The sequence below is a fragment of the Melanerpes formicivorus genome, unplaced genomic scaffold (genome assembly GCF_026170545.1).
Source record: "Melanerpes formicivorus ecotype bairdi unplaced genomic scaffold, bMelFor1.0.p_v2 SCAF_12, whole genome shotgun sequence".
In the NCBI taxonomy this organism is placed as follows: Eukaryota; Metazoa; Chordata; class Aves; order Piciformes; family Picidae; genus Melanerpes; species Melanerpes formicivorus.
The window spans coordinates 3,170,641-3,191,697 of record NW_027142364.1 but is presented as its reverse complement, the minus strand read 5'-3'; the positions used below and the strand labels follow the sequence as shown (position 1 = coordinate 3,191,697).

The window sequence follows — 21,057 nt, the reverse complement described above, 5'->3', positions numbered from 1 at the left end:
GGATCTGATTTCAAAATGGTATAAATACAAATCTAGGAGTGTTTCTAGAGCAAGACTCAGGAAATAAAAATGTAACAGGGAATAATCTTGCACATGAATCCCATCTACCCACAGCTACGGGTATAAAATATATCCTGTGCCTGAGGTCTAACTCCTCCCAGCCAGGCCATGCAGAGGGCTGGACAGCACTGCACGCTGCAGTACATGAGGCATTATTTTAGTCCTAATTCTGCCTGTTCCGGGATTACAGTATTAGCACCCAAATCTCACAGTGCAGCTCAAGGAGAAAATAAAGGAGGGGTTCTTTTCATCCCTGGGGTGTCCCCTTGCCCATCACCCTCTGACCCTGGTGTGAGGAAAATCCTGCTTTGGAGGAGGCAGCCAGGAGAGTTCTTTTTCAAGCAGTTTAGGGGATGCTGCCCGCAGTCCGCAGGACACTTGGGCAGGCAAAAAGGATTCGATGGGTGGGAGACAGAGACGGGGACGTGGGGGTGGCAGCCCCGTACAGGGGTGTCTCCCGGGACCGGCTCGTCTCGACCCGCGGGTATTGCCGGGCGGTCACATGCGGCAGGCGGGGAGAGCGCAGAGACAGGGAAGCGCTGAATAATTGAGGAGCTGCAGCGCCCTCCTCCCTCCATCCCTCCCTCCTTCATCCCTCCCTCCTTCCATCCCTCCTCCCTCCGCCCTGCGTGCACGGCCGGGAGCCGGGGCCGGCGGTGCTCAGCGCAGCCCCCCCCCGCCGCCGCCGCCGCAGCAGCGCAGCCGCCCCCGCCGGGGTGCGCGCCCGGGGTCGCTCCGCACCATCACCCGCCCGCTGCCCTCTGCGCCCGGCGGTGAGTGCCCCGCGGCTCTGGGGAGGTAAAGGGAGCGGGGATGGAGGGAGGGGAAGAGGGGTGGAAGGAAGCAGGGTAAGGGAAGGCGCTTCCCCGCGCTGCCATCCCCCTGCTCAGTGGGGAGCCTCTCGGGGTGCGGGGAGAGGTCTGGCTAGGCGCCCTGCAGGGACTAGCAGCCGCAGAACACTGCCCACTCCACGCACACGGGGCCGGAGCGGCAAGGGGAACATCCCGGCTCCTCCGGGCCACGGGAGAACCCCAGCCCGCCCGGGTGTCCCCTTGCCCCGGCCAGGCTGCGGCCCCCTGTCAAGGCACTCCGCGGAGGGACGGAGGCGGGGGGGGGGCGCCAAGGCTGATAGGGAAGGGGAAAAACTGGGGTGAGAAGAGACACAGTGGGCGGCCTGACCGAAGCGACTGCTCCGGCTACAGGTTACCGCGCAAAACACGGTAAGGGAAGGTGGGGAAGCTGCAGGCGACGGGGTGGGGGTGGGGGGCCAAGGGGCAGAGAAGAAATGGGAGCAGAAGAGACATCGAGGAAGAGGCAGCAAGGACAGACTGGACCCGCCGTGGGATGCTGGTGGCGGTCCCGGGTCACGCATGGGGCCGGGCGGGCGCTGTCCGTGGTGCTGAAGCCCCGACGGGGCGGTCCCGAGCAGCCCCCGGCGGGCCACGCACACTGAGCCGGGTGACGGCCCCGTCCTCCCGCCGTCGCCTGCAAAACTCCCTCTGACTTAGATCCTGGTAATGGAGTTAGCTTCCTCTTTACGTCATCCCCGTCTCGCTGCTGTTTATTGATTCCACACGGGTATTTTCGAACTGCCTGGACCCAGCCGCCTGCCTCAGCCCCGGGTAGGTGTGCTTCACTATCACTCTATTCCAAAGCCTCTTTTCTCAGAATTGCTTTCCAGCTCGCGTTTTGTGGCCTATTAAATGCTGGTTTATACAGCTCGACTTAGTCTGTTAGAAGGCTGTACAGGGAGAGCTCTAAGGTAGGGCTTCCATATCAATACAACCTCTGGAGAGGAGCATTAGAAAGGATCATTACTCTGGTCGACCCCAGAGAAGACTTTTGGCTCAAAAGGGGCATGTTTGATTTAATCTAGCATATTAACTAATTAATTTTTCCCAGTGTCCCTAAGTAGTAGGCAAGTACATTTTAGCATGCCAAGGCGTTTGTTTGATTGCCCAAAAACTGTCAGGAGGCTCAAAGTCTGATTGCTAAAGATATTTATGTGTGTTCCTTTTCTTGGTACACATTGCTAAGGCAGATGACTTACCGTGGTTGAACAACATGTTGTAAACAAACAAACCCAAACAAGCCAAAAACACCACCAGAGTGAAAAGTTACCTAGATTAAACTGACTAATTATCTGTTCTTAAAATGTACTGCTCCATGGGGAATCCTTCTTGTCTGAGAACAGAGAAGCAAGGGGGTTCTTGCAGACATCCAAAGCCCAAGTGCTATTTCTCATTTTCTTCTGTCAAAGGTGCTGCACTTTGCCAGCAAAGCAGAGACTAGTGTGTAGTAAATGATGAGGACAAACAATCTTGAGTCCTCTCAAAGTAAAGTACAGTATGTATCTGAGAAGACAGGATAGAGGTAATATCTGCAATAGGACAAACTGTCAAGCAAGGCCATGGGGGAAAAAAATAATAAATGCCTTATTCAGTTGCTGCTCAGTAAGGGGAGATCTAGGAAGGAAATTCTACCTCAGCCCTTGGAAACTGAGACTGCTGGAACACAGCAGACATCAACAAAAATGGCAATAAAACTGTAAGGGAAGGAATAAAAAGGAAGGGAGGAAGGAATAAAAAGGAAGGGAGGAAGGAATAAAAAGGAAGGGAGGAAGGAATAAAAAGGAAGGGAGGAAGGAATAAAAAGGAAGGGAGGAAGGAATAAAAAGGAAGAGAGGAAGGAATAAAAAGGAAGAGAGGAAGGAATAAAAAGGAAGGGAGGAAGGAATAAAAAGGAAAGCAATTAAAAAGGAGAAAAAAACTGAAAAGCCAAAGCTTATCAAGGGCCTGAGAAAAGCTCTTACAACAGAGGAACCACAGCAACTGAGCAGCTCACTTCATTAAAAAGAAGGGTGGGAGGTGACTTGGTTCTGGAGTCTAGGAGCCTCTACAAAAGGAAATTACTAGGCCCTGAGTTATTCCTCCATTTGCCAAAGAAAGGAACAACATGAACTAGTGCTGAGATGCTGCAGCCAAAACATTCTGATTTAAGTGCAGGATCACATTTTTGAACAGTGGAGGGCTGATGACCTGATGAAGGAGCCATCAGAAAACCTGCTGGATCTGTGTACACCAAGACTCGATGTCCTCTCAAAAGATGCAACTTAGCCAGAGCAGGTTATTGGGCTCCCTGCAGGAGTAATTGCCTGGAAGGTAATGGCCTGTGGTTCAGACAAAATGAACTCGGTGGACTTAATGGTACCTTTGATCCGTAATTCCCCAAGTTAGGCATAGAGACGTGCAACTTTATTCCCAGGTGCCACAGCCTCCCTTCCAGGCAAGTAAAACAGCAGGTGGAATTTTTGACCACAAAGCAAAAACAGAACAAGTGACTGCCTTATATTTTGAATCCCCCAGTTTTCCATCTTGCCTCACTAATTAACTCTTCCCCAAAAGAACTTCTTTCTATGTGCATATTGCGGTAACATGAAGCAGCTTACACCACAAATCACTCTCCTCAGGGAGTCACTCGTGACTCCCAAGTCAAGCCATATCTTGCCCTTCTCTAATTTTTTTTAGGATCATGTGAAAATGATGAAAAATCATTTGTGAGGGACTTCAGAGTCTCGGAAGGGATTGTATCAGAAAGGATTCCTGCCCAAAAAATATTTTTAAGGATATAGTTATAGGCTTGCTTCCTTCTTGAGCATAAGACAGTCTGCTTTCTCAGCTCTGAAATCACATACATGTAATATGATTTCATCCCTCTTCCCTGAAAGGCAACAGGAGCTCTTCCAGGAAATTCAACAAGAGCAGGATAAGCTCTCAGTGGCTGAGTGAATGGTTTTTCTGTGAAGCCCTGTTTCATTCATACAAATGGATGGCAAGAATTTACACAAACATCGATACACTCCTAGGATCTTCATGAAAAAATAAAAAGAATAAAAATAAGAGAGTAGTCTGTAGCAGAATATATTTAAGTCCTTAGACTTCTTAGCCCCCCAAATAACCAAAGCTGATTCCAGAGTACCTGAGCTGTTGAGATCACCATAATGTTAGTTTAAGCAACATGTTGTTCTTTGGCTTAATAACCCGAATGTTTTAATGAGGTATTTAAAATGAAAAATGCAAAGAAGGTAAGAGGCAGCAATACTCCTTCATCCATGTGTGGTGGTGGGAGCTGTGTGTCAAACAAACAAGCAAAGCATTAGCAAATGGGTAGCTTCTCTGTCTTCCACGTTGATTAAACCCCAAATTTACTTTTACATTGCTCCCAGATTGACCCTCTCCACAAAATATAAAGCCATGATTGGGCCTGAATCTGTAATTCTTGTGAGAGACAGTAGACACAAGGATGCAGAAGGATCAAGAAATACAGTGGATGATCTTCAGCTACTTCCTATGGCTATGAAAACCTGCTCAGAATCTCACTTTGGTCCGGGGCAAGTCTGCTGAACTTACTAAGCCACTCGTGGTGTAAATGGGAGCAGATTCTACCCTAGGTCCATGAGCCATAGAGATTCTTAAAGTATTTTTCACTCACAAGCTATAAGATGAGCCTAAGCTGAGGTTTCCAAATTGAAACTTCCTTCTAGTACTGAGCAATTTGCCCCTTGCATACGTTTCCTTGGCTCATGAAGTAGCAGCTCTGTTTCTAGACTGTGAGGTCATCAGCACTGGCCTGGGTGCTCCAGCTAGCATTGACACCACATCCCATCCCTTTTTGCCTCCAGGCTGGAACACCCCTAAGAGAAAACTATATTTTCCCTTGCAATAAAACTTGTCAGAGCAAAGTGCAAGCACTTGTGAAACAAACCCAGTGAGGTGGAGCCACACAGCACATGACTCCATTGTTTCTGTTCCTCTGCACTGTGACTGTACCAACAATGTACATGATACCATCAATTAAATCAACCTGGCAGGTGAACAGAAGGAGAGCTTTTGCAGCACAGGTTTTTCAAGCACCACAACCTAATTCTGAGAGGACTGGTTAATTCTATTCTATTCTGGTGACTCAGATAAAGGATCAAGTGGTTTGCTGCTAGTAGGGAAATGGACTACTGATGCCATGCTACAAGTGTCTGTTGGGGTGTTTGTACCAAACTTCAGGAAAATATCTACAAAACCAAATGTGTGGGGTTGGAGGACACCCCCTCTCAGCTGCTTGTTGGTGACTATCACCTAAGTTGGGTGTTTGGAATACTACTCCTGCAGGTCCTCAGTTCCATCAGAGTGGGCTGGATATTATTTGACTAAGTTTTTTAAACCCAAGGATGGAGACATCCCCTTGTGCCGGCACACAGCTTGCACAGCTGGATGCCTTCCACCTCAGCAGCACAATTCAAACCTAGCTTTAATCATGTGCTGGAGCATTGTTGAACCAGGACTTCATGATGGACCTGTTGAGTTGGACTAATCTGCTCCGTGGTACTCAGCAATGCCAGGGTGGTCTCCAGGTAGGATTTGGGCACCCTGCTCTAATGGTAAAGGAAATGTATGCTGCTCCTGCCTGTCTTTCATCCTTGTCTGGGAACAGGCAGAAAGCACCAGTGACAGGTCTCACACTGCTCCAGCCCTGCAGTGAGATGCTCAGGAAGCATCTGGGTACTCCAGTGCCTTATCTGAGGCATCTGGGCAACAGCAGGTATGTTCCACTCATTAACTGGCTGTGGAGGCAACAGGGATCAGGAGATGTGCAATTAATAACTGGGGTCATCAGCTCTGCACAAAGTAAATTAAGACAGAAAGTAGGAACATGTCGAGTCCCTTTGGCTGAGAGCTCAGGCACAAACAAGAGCTAGAGCAATAATATTTCAGCAGCTCCTCTGCTCTTACTGGCGTGGGGGGATGAGGGGACATCAGTAGAGCCGCACTTGCCAAGCAGGACAGCTCACCATGGGGAGACTCTACTCGCCATAGCTGGGAGATACAATGTGCTGCCTTAGTGAAAGAGGTTGGGTTTTGGGGGTTTTAAGGGAGGCTAGGAGAAGAATGCAACTCCCTGAAAGAAGTGTGGAGCCAGGCTGGGATTTGCATCTTCTTCCAAATAACAAGCAACAGAACAATGGGAAACAGCCTCGCTTTGCACCAGGGGAGGTTTAGGCTGGGTATTAGGAAAATTTTCTTCCCTGCAAGGGTTGTCAGGCCCTGCAATAGGCTGACAGGTAAGTGGTAGAGTCACCAGTCCTGGAGGGTTTTAAAAAGCAGGGGGATGTGGTACCGAGGGACCTGGTTCAGTGGTGAACCCTGGCAGTGCTGGGTTAATGGTTGGATTTGATGATCTTAAAGGTCTCTTCCCACCAAAACCATTCTATAATTCTATAAACGAGCCACCAGGGTTTCAGTGGTAAGCAAATGTTCATCTAAGGGCAGTCCTGTTGGCTCCTGCTGATTCCCTTGCTACACAGAGACATCTCCAGGCGCCGTGTGCACATCTCTCAGGAATATCATAATATCCTACTTTTTATGCCATTAGCCTTTATAAGAACAATTAAATCTTAATTTAATTGTGCTTCCCCAGGACCCCCCTGGATGCTGATTTAATGTCAGCTGTGCACTCACAGCTCACTTCCTGGGAAATGTCAAAAGGCTTGGTGCTACAGCACCGGGTGTTACTCACACTGCACGCTGCTTAGGTGTTGCAGTTGCCTGATGGTGATAAATGACTAAACACAGAACCTCTCTTCTAAATCATCTTCTTTGATCAACTTGTGCTCACGTAACTCATGCAATCAGTTGTGTTGAAGTGCAGGAGGATTACTCATGTAAGGCAAGGAGTTTTTTGTCCTAGTGAATAATAGGAATGAAAGCAGCTAAACATGCAGTGAAAGCAGCATCAGCTGCTGTTCACCTCCCTGGAAGTGCCTCGAACCTACCTCACACTTCCTTTGAGAGATTTAGTGACAGCCAGCCAAATTACCCTGCAGCTTGTATGCAAAAAGCCCCCATTGATTTGCATATACTACTGCTGGCTGCTTCTGGAGCTGTAAGCAGGCTCAGGGTGGAAGAATATGTCTTTCCAGCTTCTTCTGAGGGAAGCAGTTCTTTAAGAACCTCTCCTGCATTAATTAGCTGATAGCCAAAATCATGGAAATGGAGCACTGAGGCATAATCAATTACACTTGTATAGGCAGTGATGGAACATGATAATGAATTGATGACAGCATGAGCACACACAAAAGTGAAATGCACTTGAAAACCAGCAAGAGCTGAACCATGTTTGTAAGCCTGATGTGTTTACAGTGTAAAAGAGCAGCTCAGACTCCTACTACATTACTGCAGAATGCTGGGAAGAGTGCTGGTGAGAGCCAGCATTGAGAGGGGGGGAAAAAAACCAAACCAGTTTCTCAGTGAGGAATAAAGGAATCACTGTAAACCCAGCAATCTCCAAAAGAAAAGCAGAGGCTTTAAAACAGTGAATTTTCAGACCCTATATTTGATACACAGGTAATTGTTGTTTGGTTGGTTGGGGCTTTTTTTTCCTGGTTTGGATGACAAAGCCAAAGTGTTAATTTGGTATTTCACTGAAAGATTTGTGGCATTGCCACTGAAATTCAAAATACTACCCAGAAATGAAACAAGTTGTCACGATGATGTATCAGCCAGAGTCTCACAACAGTAAAAATCCATTTTGTTTAGAGAGCCCCACACACTAATAAATAACCCATTCTGTGAATTATGTCAAATGGGAAAAGCTCTCATGGCTGGCCCGGAGCAAACCACAATCACTTTCATTCTGTGGTGTAAAAGCATGGATCCACAGAGGAAAGGAAAAGAAAGCATAGCCTAGTAATGACAGAGATTTCCTCCTACATGTTGTTAAAGCAAAGGCAGATTTAAATGAGCATAATTCTAGAAGAGATTGTCTGGTAATGTGAGTCTGAACATTTCAGTGATGCAAAGGAAGACCTTGACCACTCTGACAGTGAGCATCACTACAGAAGATGTGTATCTTGTCCAAGCAGTAATTACTGGAAGCATAATCCACTACCCAAAACCAGGAAAAAACTCAGAGCAGCAAACACAAGGCTGCAGCCACCCCACTGATGCCAATGGCAATCAGGCTGCTGGAGCAATATCAGCGTAGCATTGGAAACAGGCAACTCACTCTGATCCCAGAGTAGACACCATAGCATCAGGAAGATGCTTTTTTTCCTCTTGTGACAGCTCATTCTGGAGCTGCTACTATGAAAAGCAGAGGAAAGGCTGCAGAAGTACACACCAGCACATGAGACAAACCTCAGTTCCTGGGCACCTGGCTCTCAGTGTTTTGAATGCCTGAATTTCAGAGGTCAGTACATTAGTCCTTGAAACAGTCTGAGCACCCAGACCTGTGAGGTTTCAGATGTTCAGCTGTGCCGTGGCTCATGACTGCAAAAGGACGGGGGAGGCCATATCTGATAGCTGTGAGCACTGAATCAATATCTGCACTGCAAATGCAAAATCATGCAGCTGCCACAAATGAGTGTTCAAAGTTGCACAGGGCCATGAGGGTCCTCCTGCAGATGACCATAGGCAGGGACAAAAGCAATATTGTTTTCAACAAGGTACTGCCAGAGGAGCATTAATTGGGTTTAGCATGGTTTCTCTTCCACCTCCTTAGAAACCCCAACTGAATTAACCACTCACAGCACTTCTCTACAGTGGCTGCTTTCTCTAATTTACTGATGGAGAAGCAAATTTACTAATTTCATGTGGTTTCATCCCTCTCATAGAGGAAGCCTGTCAGAGCAGTTCCAAGAAGTTCCTGGTTCCCCATCTCCTGCTCAGCTCACCCAGCTATCGATTTGTCATTTCCCTCCATTAGCAGCACCGGTCCATTTTTTAAGGCTTTCACTTTGCCATCTCAAGACAACAATGAAAAACTAGATCTTTTTGAGAATGTGCAAATTGATTCTACCTCTCTCTCTGTAATTCTCTTTTTTAAGTAGCTTTTTTTTTCTTCTTCTTCTTGCAAACACAAATGGAGCACTTCATGCATACTGCATTACTTACAGCTCAGTGCTCACAGGCTGTTGTATCTGTCATAAGCACCCTGCTCTCAGTCCTACACCACTCCGCACCATGAGGAATATCAGTACCTGGACAAAAAGGGCAGATAAGTGGAAACCTGAAATGTCAGGTATAGGATTGATTTCTATAGGCACAAGGGAGAAGGACAACAGAAAAATTGATGGGAGGTGGATTTACTGTCTACAGGGAGAGGATGTACTTGCAGAGATGTTCATGAGCATCTCAGGGTGAATGGTGCAGTTAGGTTTGCATCCTCTGAAGGCTGAGAGCTATAGCTGCTAACTCCAAATGCATCCAGCCTCCAGAAAGCAGGAAAACGCTGATCTCCCAAGCCATAGGGTTCTTTCTCACTAGCTTGTTGCACCAGAGGGTCCCAAGGGGCCTCAACATCTTTGACCAACCACCTGTGAGGCTGGCATGTAATTAACACTGGCAAAGTTTGGAACAATCCAGTGTCAAGGGATCAGCTGGCCTTCAATGTGACCAGCTCCAATTTCACCTGAATGTGTTACTTCAGCTCCCACCTAGTCCTCATCCAGGCAGGAAGATGAGCACTCAGCCACCTCAACCTCCTCATTGCTCACCCTCCTGGGCATGCTGCTTGAAGACTGAGTTAGCTATTTAGCTTAAGAATTGGGACTCAACAACTGCAAGACAAAAAGTAGCTTTGACGTCTCTCCTGTCCTTCCCTCCATCTTTTTCTTGGTAATTCAGACATCCCAGTTTCTCCCCAGAGAGAACAGCAGTTAGACTAATATATTGCATGATCCTTCTGAAGGCTGAAGAATCACAGAATTGTTAGGCTTGGAAGGGACCTCAAGGATTACCTAGTTCCTACCCCCCTGCCATGGGCAGGGACACCTCATGCTAGATCTGGTTGCTCAGAGCCACATCCAGCCTGGCCTTAAAAACCTCCAGGGATGGGCCTTCTACCACCTCCCTGGGCAACCCACTCCAGTGTCTCACCAAGACACAGAGGCACAAGAAGGGTAATCTCTAGGTACATATAACCATATAATGGTCCAGGTTGGAAAGGATCTTTAAGATCCTCTCATTCAAACTCCCTTTCCATGGGCAGGAACCTCTTAAATTAGACAAGGTTACTCAAAGCCTCATCCTTGAACACTTCCAGAGAGAGGCATTCACAATTTCTCTAGGAAACACGTGCCAGTGTCTCAGCACCCTCACAGTAAAGAATCTCTTCCTACTATCTAATCTAAATCTACCTTTTTTTCAGTTTAAAACTGCCACCCCTTGCAAAGTCTCTCCCTCTATTTCCTGTAGACCCTTTTAAGTACTAAAAGACCACAATAAGGTCTCTCCAGAGCCTTCTCTTCTCCAGGCTGAACAATACCAACTCTCTCAGCTTGCCCCCACAGGGAAAGTGCTCCAGCACCCTGATCATCTTTGTGGCCCTCCTCTGGACCCAATGTCCATGGACTCATGTCTAATTATTTTACTGGATGACATGTCTATCCTATTTTGACTCACACTAGAGACTGGAAAACAAAGTTTAAAGAGTCCTGGGGGCTGGCTCTGGATGTGTGGCACCCTTGCCTTATGTCTTTGGCCAAATGAAGCATTTCCTCTTTTGTTTGGCCTGTTTGTCAAAAGAAGATCCTACTGTTTAGCCACCTTACAGCAGTGCTGATGTTGGTAAAGCACTTGATGTAACACAGGTGGAAGCAACACAAAAGTGCTGTTCAACCCTGTTTTGCTATGGAGGTACACACAAATTATCCCTAAGCCTTCCCCCCACACCACCTTCCCCTTAGTGGATGCAATATAGAAAGTTGGTTCTAAACTTGGAAATACATCGCTAGTTTAAACTTGGAAATACATCACTAGTTTAAACTTGGAAATACGTCTCTAGTTTAATTTAGCAAGCACTTCGAATTTTAGTTTAAATCAACTACAGCTCCACTTGAGGTGCTCGAGCAGTGGTAAAAATGGAAAGATTAAAAATAAAGAGGGCCTGAAACTACCAGCGAAGGCACAAGGCCAGGTTGCTGAAGCCGGACTCACATGAGCGGCGGCGGGGCTGGCAGGGACCAGCCCTCGGCCCAGTGCTTGGCTTTGAAATCCCTTGGAAGGAGGCTGACGGTGGGGGCAGAGCCAGCTTCACGGCGGCAGCCCAGCTGGGGATCAATACCGTACAAACAGGCACATCGTACTCCAAACCAAATCGTCCTGGCGATGAGAACGCTAAGGAGCGGCGGCGGCAGAAGGCATCCCTGCGCTCGGCGGCTGCCCGGCTCCCGCCGCCCCACCGCACCGCGCCGCTGACGTCATTCCCGTCCCTGCCGGAGGAGCGGTAATGACATTCAGTGTCTTCTGGCTCGCCATGCGGGTTCGCCTCGCCGTTACCCAGCTAGTGATTCCAAAAGGGGAGGGGGAGCAGGGAAGTCAGGCTAGCACGTCTCTTCCTCTTTCTCTTGTCGTTCGTCTGGGATTGCAGCAGCTCTGCTGCCAGGAGATCTCTCTTACATCACCTTGAGACAGCTCTCGCATCCACTTGAGCCCTTGTGGCTCCCTTTCCACAGGGGTGATGCTGCAGCCCAATACAGTGTGCAGTCCCTGTGTGGAGAGGGTCTGAGGGCTGCTGCTCCTGCACTGTGAACCTTTGTGCTATTTCTGAGGTCTTCAAGTTTGAGAGGAACCTGTTGGAGTGAGTCCACGTAAGGACACTAAAAGAGATCAAAGGGCTAAAGCCCTCTGCTATGAGGGCAGGCTGAGAGAGTTGGGGTTGTTCAACCTGGAGAATGGAACACTCCAGGGAGACCTTTTAGGGGCTTTTCAGTAGTTAAAGGGACATCTAAGAAAGACGGGGACAATCTTTTTAGTTGTTCCAAGACAAGGGGTGATGGTTTTAAACCAAAAGAGGAGAGATTTAGACTAGATAGAAGGAAGACATTTTTTACAGTGAGGGTGGTGAAACGGTGGCCCAGGTTGCCCAGACTGATGGTAGATGCCCCATCCCTGGAAATGTTCCAGGTCAGGCGGTTTGGGGCTCTGAGCAACTTGATCTAGTTGAAGACATCCCTGCTCACTGGAAGGGGTTGGACTAGATGACCTTTAAAAGTCCCTTCCCATCCAAACTGTTCTATGATTCTCCCTCTAAACACCCCTGCAGCAAAGTGGGTGCTTCTGTCCTGCATGCCTATGCCAACACAGTTGAGGCTGGGGCATCAGTGAGTTTCTCTCTGCAATAGTCACTTCTGGAGCCACAAAAGAAAGGAGAAACCCAGCCTTTTCCTCTTGGATGGCTTTCCATTCACACACCAACAGGAGCTCTCTTTTTCTCATTTACCACCATCACTGTTCTCTTTCCTGTTACATCCCCAGCACATCTTAATAAGGACACCCCTATGGACTCCTGAGTGGAGTCATTAAGTGAAAAATCAAATAAGCCATCACAAAGCACAAACAAGGTATGGGGAAGCTTGGCTGAGGAAGCTGGAACTGGGGGCTGGAGGTGATGAGGATGGGTGATGCTGAGGGACTCCATGCTGCATCTCACCAGCACAAGGCAGACAGCAGAAAGGAGCTTTACAGCAGGAACCATTCCACACCAACCAAGACAGTGAGGAAGATCCACACCTGTAAATGCCTAGACTTCTTCTTTTGATTTGATTGCTGTTTTAGTTAATTTACCCTAATGAAGAAGAGTGTTTCGGTACAAACAGTGGTTGCTAACAAGCACGCGGTGGCAGCAGCCAGCACCAGACAGCGAGGCAGCAGCCCGGGAAAAGCCACCTAGACTGCTCGTGATGGAGAGCTGCTCAGCTCCAAAACACAGCTACAGCCTCCCTGAGTTGGGCTTGGCCCCTCTGTGCCACAGCTCCCTTCATCTTCCTGGGTTTTAACAAGGGGAGCAGATGACAAAACCCACACAAAACTCTCTTTCCTCTCTTTCTACCTACCCAGGGTTAGAGGAGCAGAGCAGAAGCGAGCTGTCTCTGCCCCATCTGAATGGTTGCCATCCATGAGATTTTTTTTTTATGGTTTAAATGGAGTGAAAAGATGTTTTCCAAGCTACAGAGCAGCAATATGCTGATCTGACTTGAACATCTGGAATAGTTTCGAGTGATTGCTTTAATTGAGCAGTGCAGCAATTATAGAGTTATTTCATTTCAGATGTTTTGGAGGTTGTTGGGTTTTTTGATTGTTTTTTCTTGGTGGCTTAGGAGGGGCTACATGAACTGCAAAGCTATGTTAGGTTGCTGTGCAGGAGAACCTAGTCCTAGCCCCAGGCAGCTGGAACAGCTCAGCAGTCTATATCTGGGCACATCACAGACCCGCCAGTCAGCTCCTGTTCTAAATTTAAACCATTTAAAATATTTAAGTTTTTTGGAAATTATTATTTTAGCAGTTTAAAATTAATTCCTGGCCATGCCTTGCCTTAAGGTTCTTTGCAATGCTGGTGAGACAGCAATTTGTGTACCCTGGTGTGCCTTGAGAGTGAACTGCTCCGTCTGAATCAGTCATGCTCAACTCACTTCAGTTTGGCAGACTCGCTGATTTGTTTTCCAGTGTGGCCAGATGCTCCAGCAAGACCTGAACATATGCCACCCTTTCCAAACCCTTCTTAGCCACCCACAGGCACCTCAAACAAGACGATGAAAAAACTCTGATCTCAAACCACATCAGTCCCAACCTCCTCAAAGCACAGGGCAGGTCTTCATAGGATGACAGGATGTTCAGGGTTGAAAAAGACCTTTGAAGGTCATCAAGTACAACCCCCCTGCCAGAAAATCCAGCACAGGTCACACAGGAATGCATCCAGATGGGTCTTGAGAAAGTCTCCACAGAAGGAGACTCCACAACCTCCCTGGACAGCCTGTTCCAGTGCTCTGTGACCCTCACAGTAAAGAAGTTCTTCCTCATGTTGAGGTGGAACCTCCTTTGCTGTGGTTTATATCCATTACCCCTTGTCCTATCACAGGTGCAATGGAGAAGAGCATGTCCCCTCCCTCTTGGCACTCAGCCCTGAGATATTTATAAACATTTGTTAAATCCCCTCTCAGTCTTCTCTTTTCCAGACTAAAAAGCCCCAGGCCTCTCCTCATAGGGCAGTGCTCCAGTCCTTCAGTCATCCTTGTAGCTCTCCACTGGACTCTCTCCAGTAGAGCCTTGTCCCTCTTGGACTGGGAAGCCCAAAATTGGATGCATGCTGAAGCACAAAACTGGTGATAGGACCAAGCACCAGCCCACATCCTTCACACCTCTATTCCAAATGATGCTCTTTGTTCTGGCGGTCCAGTGGCTCCTCTGTGACAAACACAGCCTTCACAGAATCATCCAGAATTGGTATAAAGACATTAAGAGACACAAATCAGCTCTTCTCAGCCTTCATCTCTCCAACTTTTCCTTGCCCAGCCTCAACTTTCAGCCAGTATGCACTTCCTTACAAGAGTTAAGAGCTGAGTCTTCACTATTTATTATTTTCCCCATACCACAGTTTCTTTGGCCTGAGGGATGGGTTCACTTGGGGGAGATTTCCCTACAGTTCAAACTATACATGAGAAAGTTTCACAGAGGTAAGAACACCTAAGCTGTAGCAGTTCAAAAACCCAGACAGATACTTCTGCCCAGCATCTTGGCTAGCTCAAGTCAATTTGGGCACAAACCCAAGCACAGCAACCTGAGTCTTTCAAACCCAGTTAGGGGCAATCATAAAGCCTGAGGTAAAATAATTAAATAAAGGGTGGGATGTGGTTGGGTGAAGTATCTCCATACATCTTTTCCCCCCTGTGCTTCAGAGATGCTGTACTTCAGATAAAAGGAAGAAGAATTTTAGGTGGTGATCACTTTTCTTGGAGGATTTGTTTTCCCTGTGGCTAAAACACAGCCATGGAAAAGCAGAGCCACCCTGGAGGTGCCAGCACATGGGCACATTGCCCAGAGGACTGCTCTGATCATGTCAGCCAGTGCAGCCCCACTGAGCTCTCTGGCTCAGCTGCCCCCTTCCAACACAAACCTTCATTTAAACCAAAAAGCAAAACCTCAACCTGAGTTTCAGCCTGTGACACAAACCAGTTGACCTCTTGAGCAACCCAAAAACCAAACCCAGTTTTTATTCTCAGCTCAAAGATGCACATTTGCTGATGAGCAATGCCTAATTATTCTTCTTCACAAGAACATCCAAGCCTTTCAGCTTGGGGTTGCTCAAGGTAAAAAAGAAACACCACCACCCAAAACAAACAAAAAATCATCTCAGTTTGAACTGTGATCAACCAAAACATGAACTGAATGCTGTGGTTTACTGAATAAACTCCAGCAACACAAGGCTGCCTGGTAGACACAGTGTAATTTATCTTGGATGTAAAGATGGAAAAATAATTATTTTGTCTTCAAGGCAACTAAAAAATAATTTAAATAAAGGGGTTTCTGTGTTAACAGGAAAGAATTGGAGTGGTCAAAGCTGGAAGGGACCTCCAAAGCTCATCCAATCTGACCTCCCCACAGCCACTAGATCAGGTTGCCCAGGGCCTCATTAAACCTTACCTTGAGTATCTCCAGGGAAGGGGCCTCAACCACCTCCCTGGACAACCTGTCCCACCATCCTCATAGTAAAGAACTTGTTCCTAACATCCAGTCTAAATCTGCCCTTCTCTAGTTTCTAACCATTGCCCCTCGTCCTGTCACTGCAGGCCTTAGTAAACAGTCTCTCTCCATCCTTCTTGTAGCCCCTTCAGGTACTGGCAGGCTGCTATTAGGTCTCCCTGGAACCTCCTCTTCACCAGGCTGAACACCCCCATCTCCCTTAGCCTGTCCTTGTAGCAGAAGTGCTCCAACCCCCTGATTATTTTCATGGCACTCCTCTGGACCCTTTCCATCAAATCCATGTCCTTCCTATACAGAGGCTCCAGACCTGTACACAGTACTCCAGGTGAGGTCTCACCAGAGCAAAGCAGCAGAATCACCTCTCTGGATCTGCTGGAAGCACTGCTTTTGATGCAGCCCAGGCTGTGGCCGGCCTTCTGGGCAAGCCTGCTCAGGTCCACCTTCTGATCCAAAGAAGCTGCCAGGCTAAAATTCATATTTAATGAACTATTTTTCCTGTTCCCTTTTGTGGAGATCATCAATTTTTGTTATTGTGCTCAAAGTCAAGGAGCCATCGATATGTCACTAGGAAGCCACTGTTGCTGGTGTTGGGAGCTGGCCTGAGAACTACACATTCTATCACTACAAAAAAAAACCCCAAACCAACCAACCAAAACTAAAAACCAACCAAAAAAAAAGGCAGAAAAGGAGGGGGTGGAAAATGAAGGCTGCTGACTAGTTCTTGAAATAAGATTCAGGGTCAAAAAGTGCAGAGAAAGAGCAAAACAAAGTAATGCTTTTAAAGACAATCTCAGGATCTGGAATCATAAGACCCTTTTGAGTCAGTCTTAAAGCTTCTGCTGACCTCCTTTCTCAGCTTGCCTTAACTCTGCAGAAACCAAACCCCAAAGCTTGTTGGAGTTACTCCAGAAAATCAACATCTCTTAATTAAACAAACCAACCAAAAAAATCTCCCCAAGAGTCTTGAAAGGACTACAAAAATGAAGTGACAAATTGAATGAAGAAACCACACCAAGGACTTTTTTAACCTCATGAGTCACTGGGACCTGAAGAAGCAGAGCTCTTTAAAACTTACCCCTTCAGGAAACCCCGGGATGAATGCAGCACACAAAAAGAAAGAACCACCAGGATAGGCAGGGAGCACCAAAACAAAATCACCTGTCCCTGTAAGGCATAATCAAGCCTCACAGCCAGCCACACACAGACGGCAGTCTCAACACATTAGATGTAGAGGCAAAACTACGGTCCCAGATTTCCTTTTTTGCAGGTCAAGCACAGCCTGGCATAGTGATGGTGGTCTGACATGTGGCGCCAGCAGGAGATCCCTGCTGCCAGAACACTCTGCTGTGCTTGGAGCCAGGCTTAGTCCCCACCAAGACCCAAGTGCCCTTGTGGCCACCAGCACCTCACTGTCATGCAAAGTATCACGGCTTTTGGTAACAATTAAGCCACTTGGCAAAGAGCTTTGAGAGGAGACAGGAAGAGCAAACACAGCAAAATGACCTAGTAATCCTGTCTGGGGACCACCACATTGACAGTCCTGCCTTCTTGCTTCACACTTAGACCCCAGCTTGGAGGGTATCAGGTTCCTGATGCTCATGAGGCTGAATTAATAACTGGGGCTACAACCATGCAGGTAAACATAAAGGCAGACAGAACATCTCAGTTGTACAATGCAATTGGGGTGGTGAAAGGAGATTTCTGTGCAGCAGCAGCACTGGTGAAAGCAAAGCTCCCCTTGATCCCCAAGGCTCTCCCAGCACTGGAGACCATCCAGAAACTGGTTTTGAGGCCCATTTAGGCTCCTCCACCTGGAGCACAGCTCTCTTTATTTGCTGTCTCAGTTAAAATCTCTGTTCCTCTCTCTTGCAGCCAGGCTGCCAGCGCAGGAAGGAGATGCAGCAGCAGCCTTGAGTGGGTGCTGCTGAAACCATTCCTGACCCACCTGCCTTGAGCCCAGCACCAACCATGAGCAGCTTCTTCTCACGCCTGGACCCACGGCGGGTACCATGGGGGGCAGCAGGCTATGCCCTGCGCACCCGCGTCCTGCGCACCAAGCCTGTGGAGTCCATGCTGGAGGGCACAGGGACCGCCACCACCCAGGGTGCCAGGCTGGCCAAGGTCCTCACCACCCTCGACCTCATCTCCCTTGGTGTTGGGAGCTGCGTGGGCACCGGCATGTATGTAGTGTCTGGCTTGGTGGCCAAGGAGATGGCAGGGCCCGGGGTCATTGTTTCCTTCATCATCGCTGCTGTTGCCTCCATCTTGTCAGGTGAGTTGGGTGGGTGGGGGGTTGAGTACTGAGCCAGCTCGTGCACCCTCTGGCTCCATCCATGTGCAAACATCTGGCAGAATCCATGCTCAGCAAGCACAAGCTATGAAGAGGCAGTGACTTCCCCATAGGCTAAAAAGTGCACTGCTTGCTCAGTGGCTCTCACTGCCCAAATATCAGACCATGTCTTGTACTGGGTGCCAGCAGCCCAAGCATTAATTACTCTGATCACAGAAACATTTAGGTTGGAAAAGACCCTCAGGATCACCAAGTCCAACCCATGACCCTGCTCTATGAAGTTCACTCCTAAACCATATCCCCAAGCACCACATCCAAACCACCTTTAAACACATCCAGGGCTGGTGACTCAGCCACCTGCCTAGGCAGCACATTCCAATGCCTGACCACTCTTGCTGGGAAAGAGTTGCTGATAGCTTCACCAAGGATGGAGCTGCTGGTCATTCTATTTTGAGATGTTTAAGAGTTTTGTATTGCTTGTCCCAGGCAGACCATGGCTAAGCTACAGCACTGAAACAAGAGCACAGCATGGCTTGTGGGACTCCCTGCTTCAACAGGAAGGATATCAGTGGCTTGGGTAGCACTGGGGTCATCTTTTGTTGTGATCATTGCTAACAGTTAAAATATTTCCCTGTTTCTGGTTGATTGTATTGGCTGCTGTTCATGCAGGATATCACTCTTAGAATTTCCAAACAAAAAACTCAACAAACAAATGTGTGGACAGAGGGGAATTCTGTGTTTGAGTGGAGAGCTGGTGAATTCCAGCTCCTCTGTAGGAACCCAGCTGAGCATATGGCTCAAGCTGCAGTTTCCCCACGAAGCCAGTACTGCTGGCATTTGTCCTTTCCAGATCAGTGCTAACATGATGATGTGATGTCCCTGCTCTCCCTGCTCAGAGGACTTTGCATGCTGTGTCAGTCTGGTACCCAGCTTTTATCTATGGGTTGGATAAGGAAACCTGAGCAAATGGCAAAGGGCTTTGAGAGGAGACAGGAAGAGCAAACACAGCAAAATGACCCAGCTCAGCTGGGAGGTGGAAGCACATCATGCTTTTCATTCCCTGGAGACTGCAGTGTTGCCCTGTCAAGACCAAATTCCACATGAGGTTGAGCACCCTATGACCCTGCAGCCCAGAGGCACAGCTGTGGCACAGCACCAGGATGAGTGTCATGCTCTCCCCACAACCATGCCAGGGAAAAGTCCCAGTAATCCTGTCTGGGGACCAGCACATTGACAGTCCTGCCTTCTTGCTTCACACTTAGACCCCAGCTTGGAGGGCATCAGGTTCCTGCTGCTCATGAGGCTGTATCAATACCTGGGGCCACAACCACGCAGGCAAACATAAAGGCAGACAGAGCATCTCTGTTGTACAACACAACTGGGATGAAGAAAGGAGATTTCTGTGCAGCAGCAGCACTGGTGAAAGCAAAGCTCCCCTTGATCCCCAAGGCTCTCCCAAGGCAGCTTGGTTCTGGTTCAGCCCAGAACAAGAGCTGAGAGCACGCAAAGAGATCTGATGCTTGTGTGAGATCCCACCACAAAGCCCATTTTTTGACTGAGCCAGGAGAGAGCATCAGTGCCTTTATCCTTTCCCACTGCTGGCTTTCTCTCCTTCACAAAGGTTCTGCTGGCTGTGATGCAAACCAAGAGCAAACAGAGCCTGGGTGGGACTCACCTACAAAAAACACACTGTTCTCCAAAAGGGTTTTCTTCACCCCAGACACAAGCCCTGCCCCACAGTAGGGAGCTCCTCCTGCCTTGACCCACAAGAGCCCACACCATTTCCCACTCAGCTTTCATCTCTCCTTGCTTTTGTGGCCCTGAGAAAGTGTTTTGGGAAGTGTTTTGATAGTCTCCTTGGCCGCTTCCTCACTTCATGGTGGACACTGCTGCTGTTTGTTGTTTTGGCAAGTGCGAGGGAGCAGGGGTGAGGGAGCTTGCTGGGATACTGGCCTCACAGGGGATGTGGTTTCAGCTCTCCCATCGCGGTCGCTCCCAGTGTACTGGACGCTGAGCTCAGGCACATGTGCACAGACAGATTTTAAGGAGTTTCTCACAGTTTTAAGGCCAGATGAGACCATTAGATGACCTGCTTTCCCTCTGGGTATTGCAGAGTCAGAGCCCACTGCCTGCCCAGTCAACCCAAGATGGTTTGGTTTAAAAAAAAGCCCCCTCCAGAGAGCCATTTTATCTCCTCTGGGAGATAGCCATGGGGAAGCTCCCCTGGACAGGTCCCACCAGGCAGGTCCCACCAGTGGGAAACCTCTCCACACTGTCTAGTCTGGTTCCAGCCAGAGATTTTTCCAATTTCATCTGCCCAACAAATCCCAGTTATGCCTTCTAAGCTTAACCAGCGTGTACCCCATCAGGGTACTTACAGACACAGCATCAGTGATTAAAATTATAAATTAAATCAACTCAGACTGATTAAATGCAATTATTCTCTCATTGAAAGGCTTTTTAGTCAGCTCTCAAACAGAAGCACTTGTCCAACTTCCTTCTCCAAAGCCTCCAGAGCAGGGGACACTGCCAGCTTCTTCCATCAGATGCAACCACTGGGATTCCCCACTCTCACCCCTGTGTCTATCCAAAACTCCTGGCAAAAATCAGCAGTTTGCATCTCACCCAACCCCATCACCCTCTCTACAGCCTTTTCCACCAGCTTACCTGGTTAGTGATCTCCTCTCCTGAAGCAGTACAATCCTGTTGATGGTGTTTTGCAAACTCCTTACTGTGAGCTCAGGCAAGGGTCAGGTTCTTCCCAGTGGTGATTTTCAGTTTTGGGTCCTTGCTACAAGAAGGACATTGAGGTGCTGGAGTGGATCCAAAAAAAGGCAATGAAGATGATGAGGAGTTTAGAGCACAAGTCTCATGAAAAGTGGTGGAGGGACCTGAGATTCAGGGGAGACTTTCTCACTCTCTATAACTACCTAATGGGAGTTTGGAAGCAGGTGAGAGTCATCTGTTTTCCCAAGTAACAAGCAATAAGGTGAGAGCAAATGGCCTCCAGGAGCAGTCTAAGTTGGACATTGGGAAAACTTTCTTCCCTGAAAGGGTTGTCAAGGCCAGGCATGTGGTGGAATCCTTATCCCTGGAAGGATTTAAAATACTTGGTGCTGAGGGTCATGGTTTAATGGTGGATTTGGCAACGCTGGGTTTATGGTCAGACTCAATGATCTT

The 21,057-nt window shown here is 48.1% G+C and overlaps 1 protein-coding gene across 3 annotated transcripts in view; it reads left to right on the top strand.

Moving 5' to 3' along the window:
• Nucleotides 1-697: 697 nt before the first annotated feature.
• Nucleotides 698-21,057, top strand: part of SLC7A14 (solute carrier family 7 member 14) — a 39,220-nt gene continuing 18,860 nt past the window's right edge. Inside the window, exons 1-2 of one of the 3 annotated variants that reach the window (XM_068144988.1) lie at nucleotides 698-833; nucleotides 17,460-17,859. In XM_068144988.1, coding sequence (XP_068001089.1) covers nucleotides 17,556-17,859 — 304 coding nt within the window. In that variant the 5' untranslated portion in view covers nucleotides 698-833; nucleotides 17,460-17,555. Of the gene's footprint in view, nucleotides 834-1,635; nucleotides 1,683-17,459; nucleotides 17,860-21,057 lie in introns of those variants that run through there. The other 2 variants (XM_068144991.1, XM_068144990.1) reach the window with 2 other exon arrangements.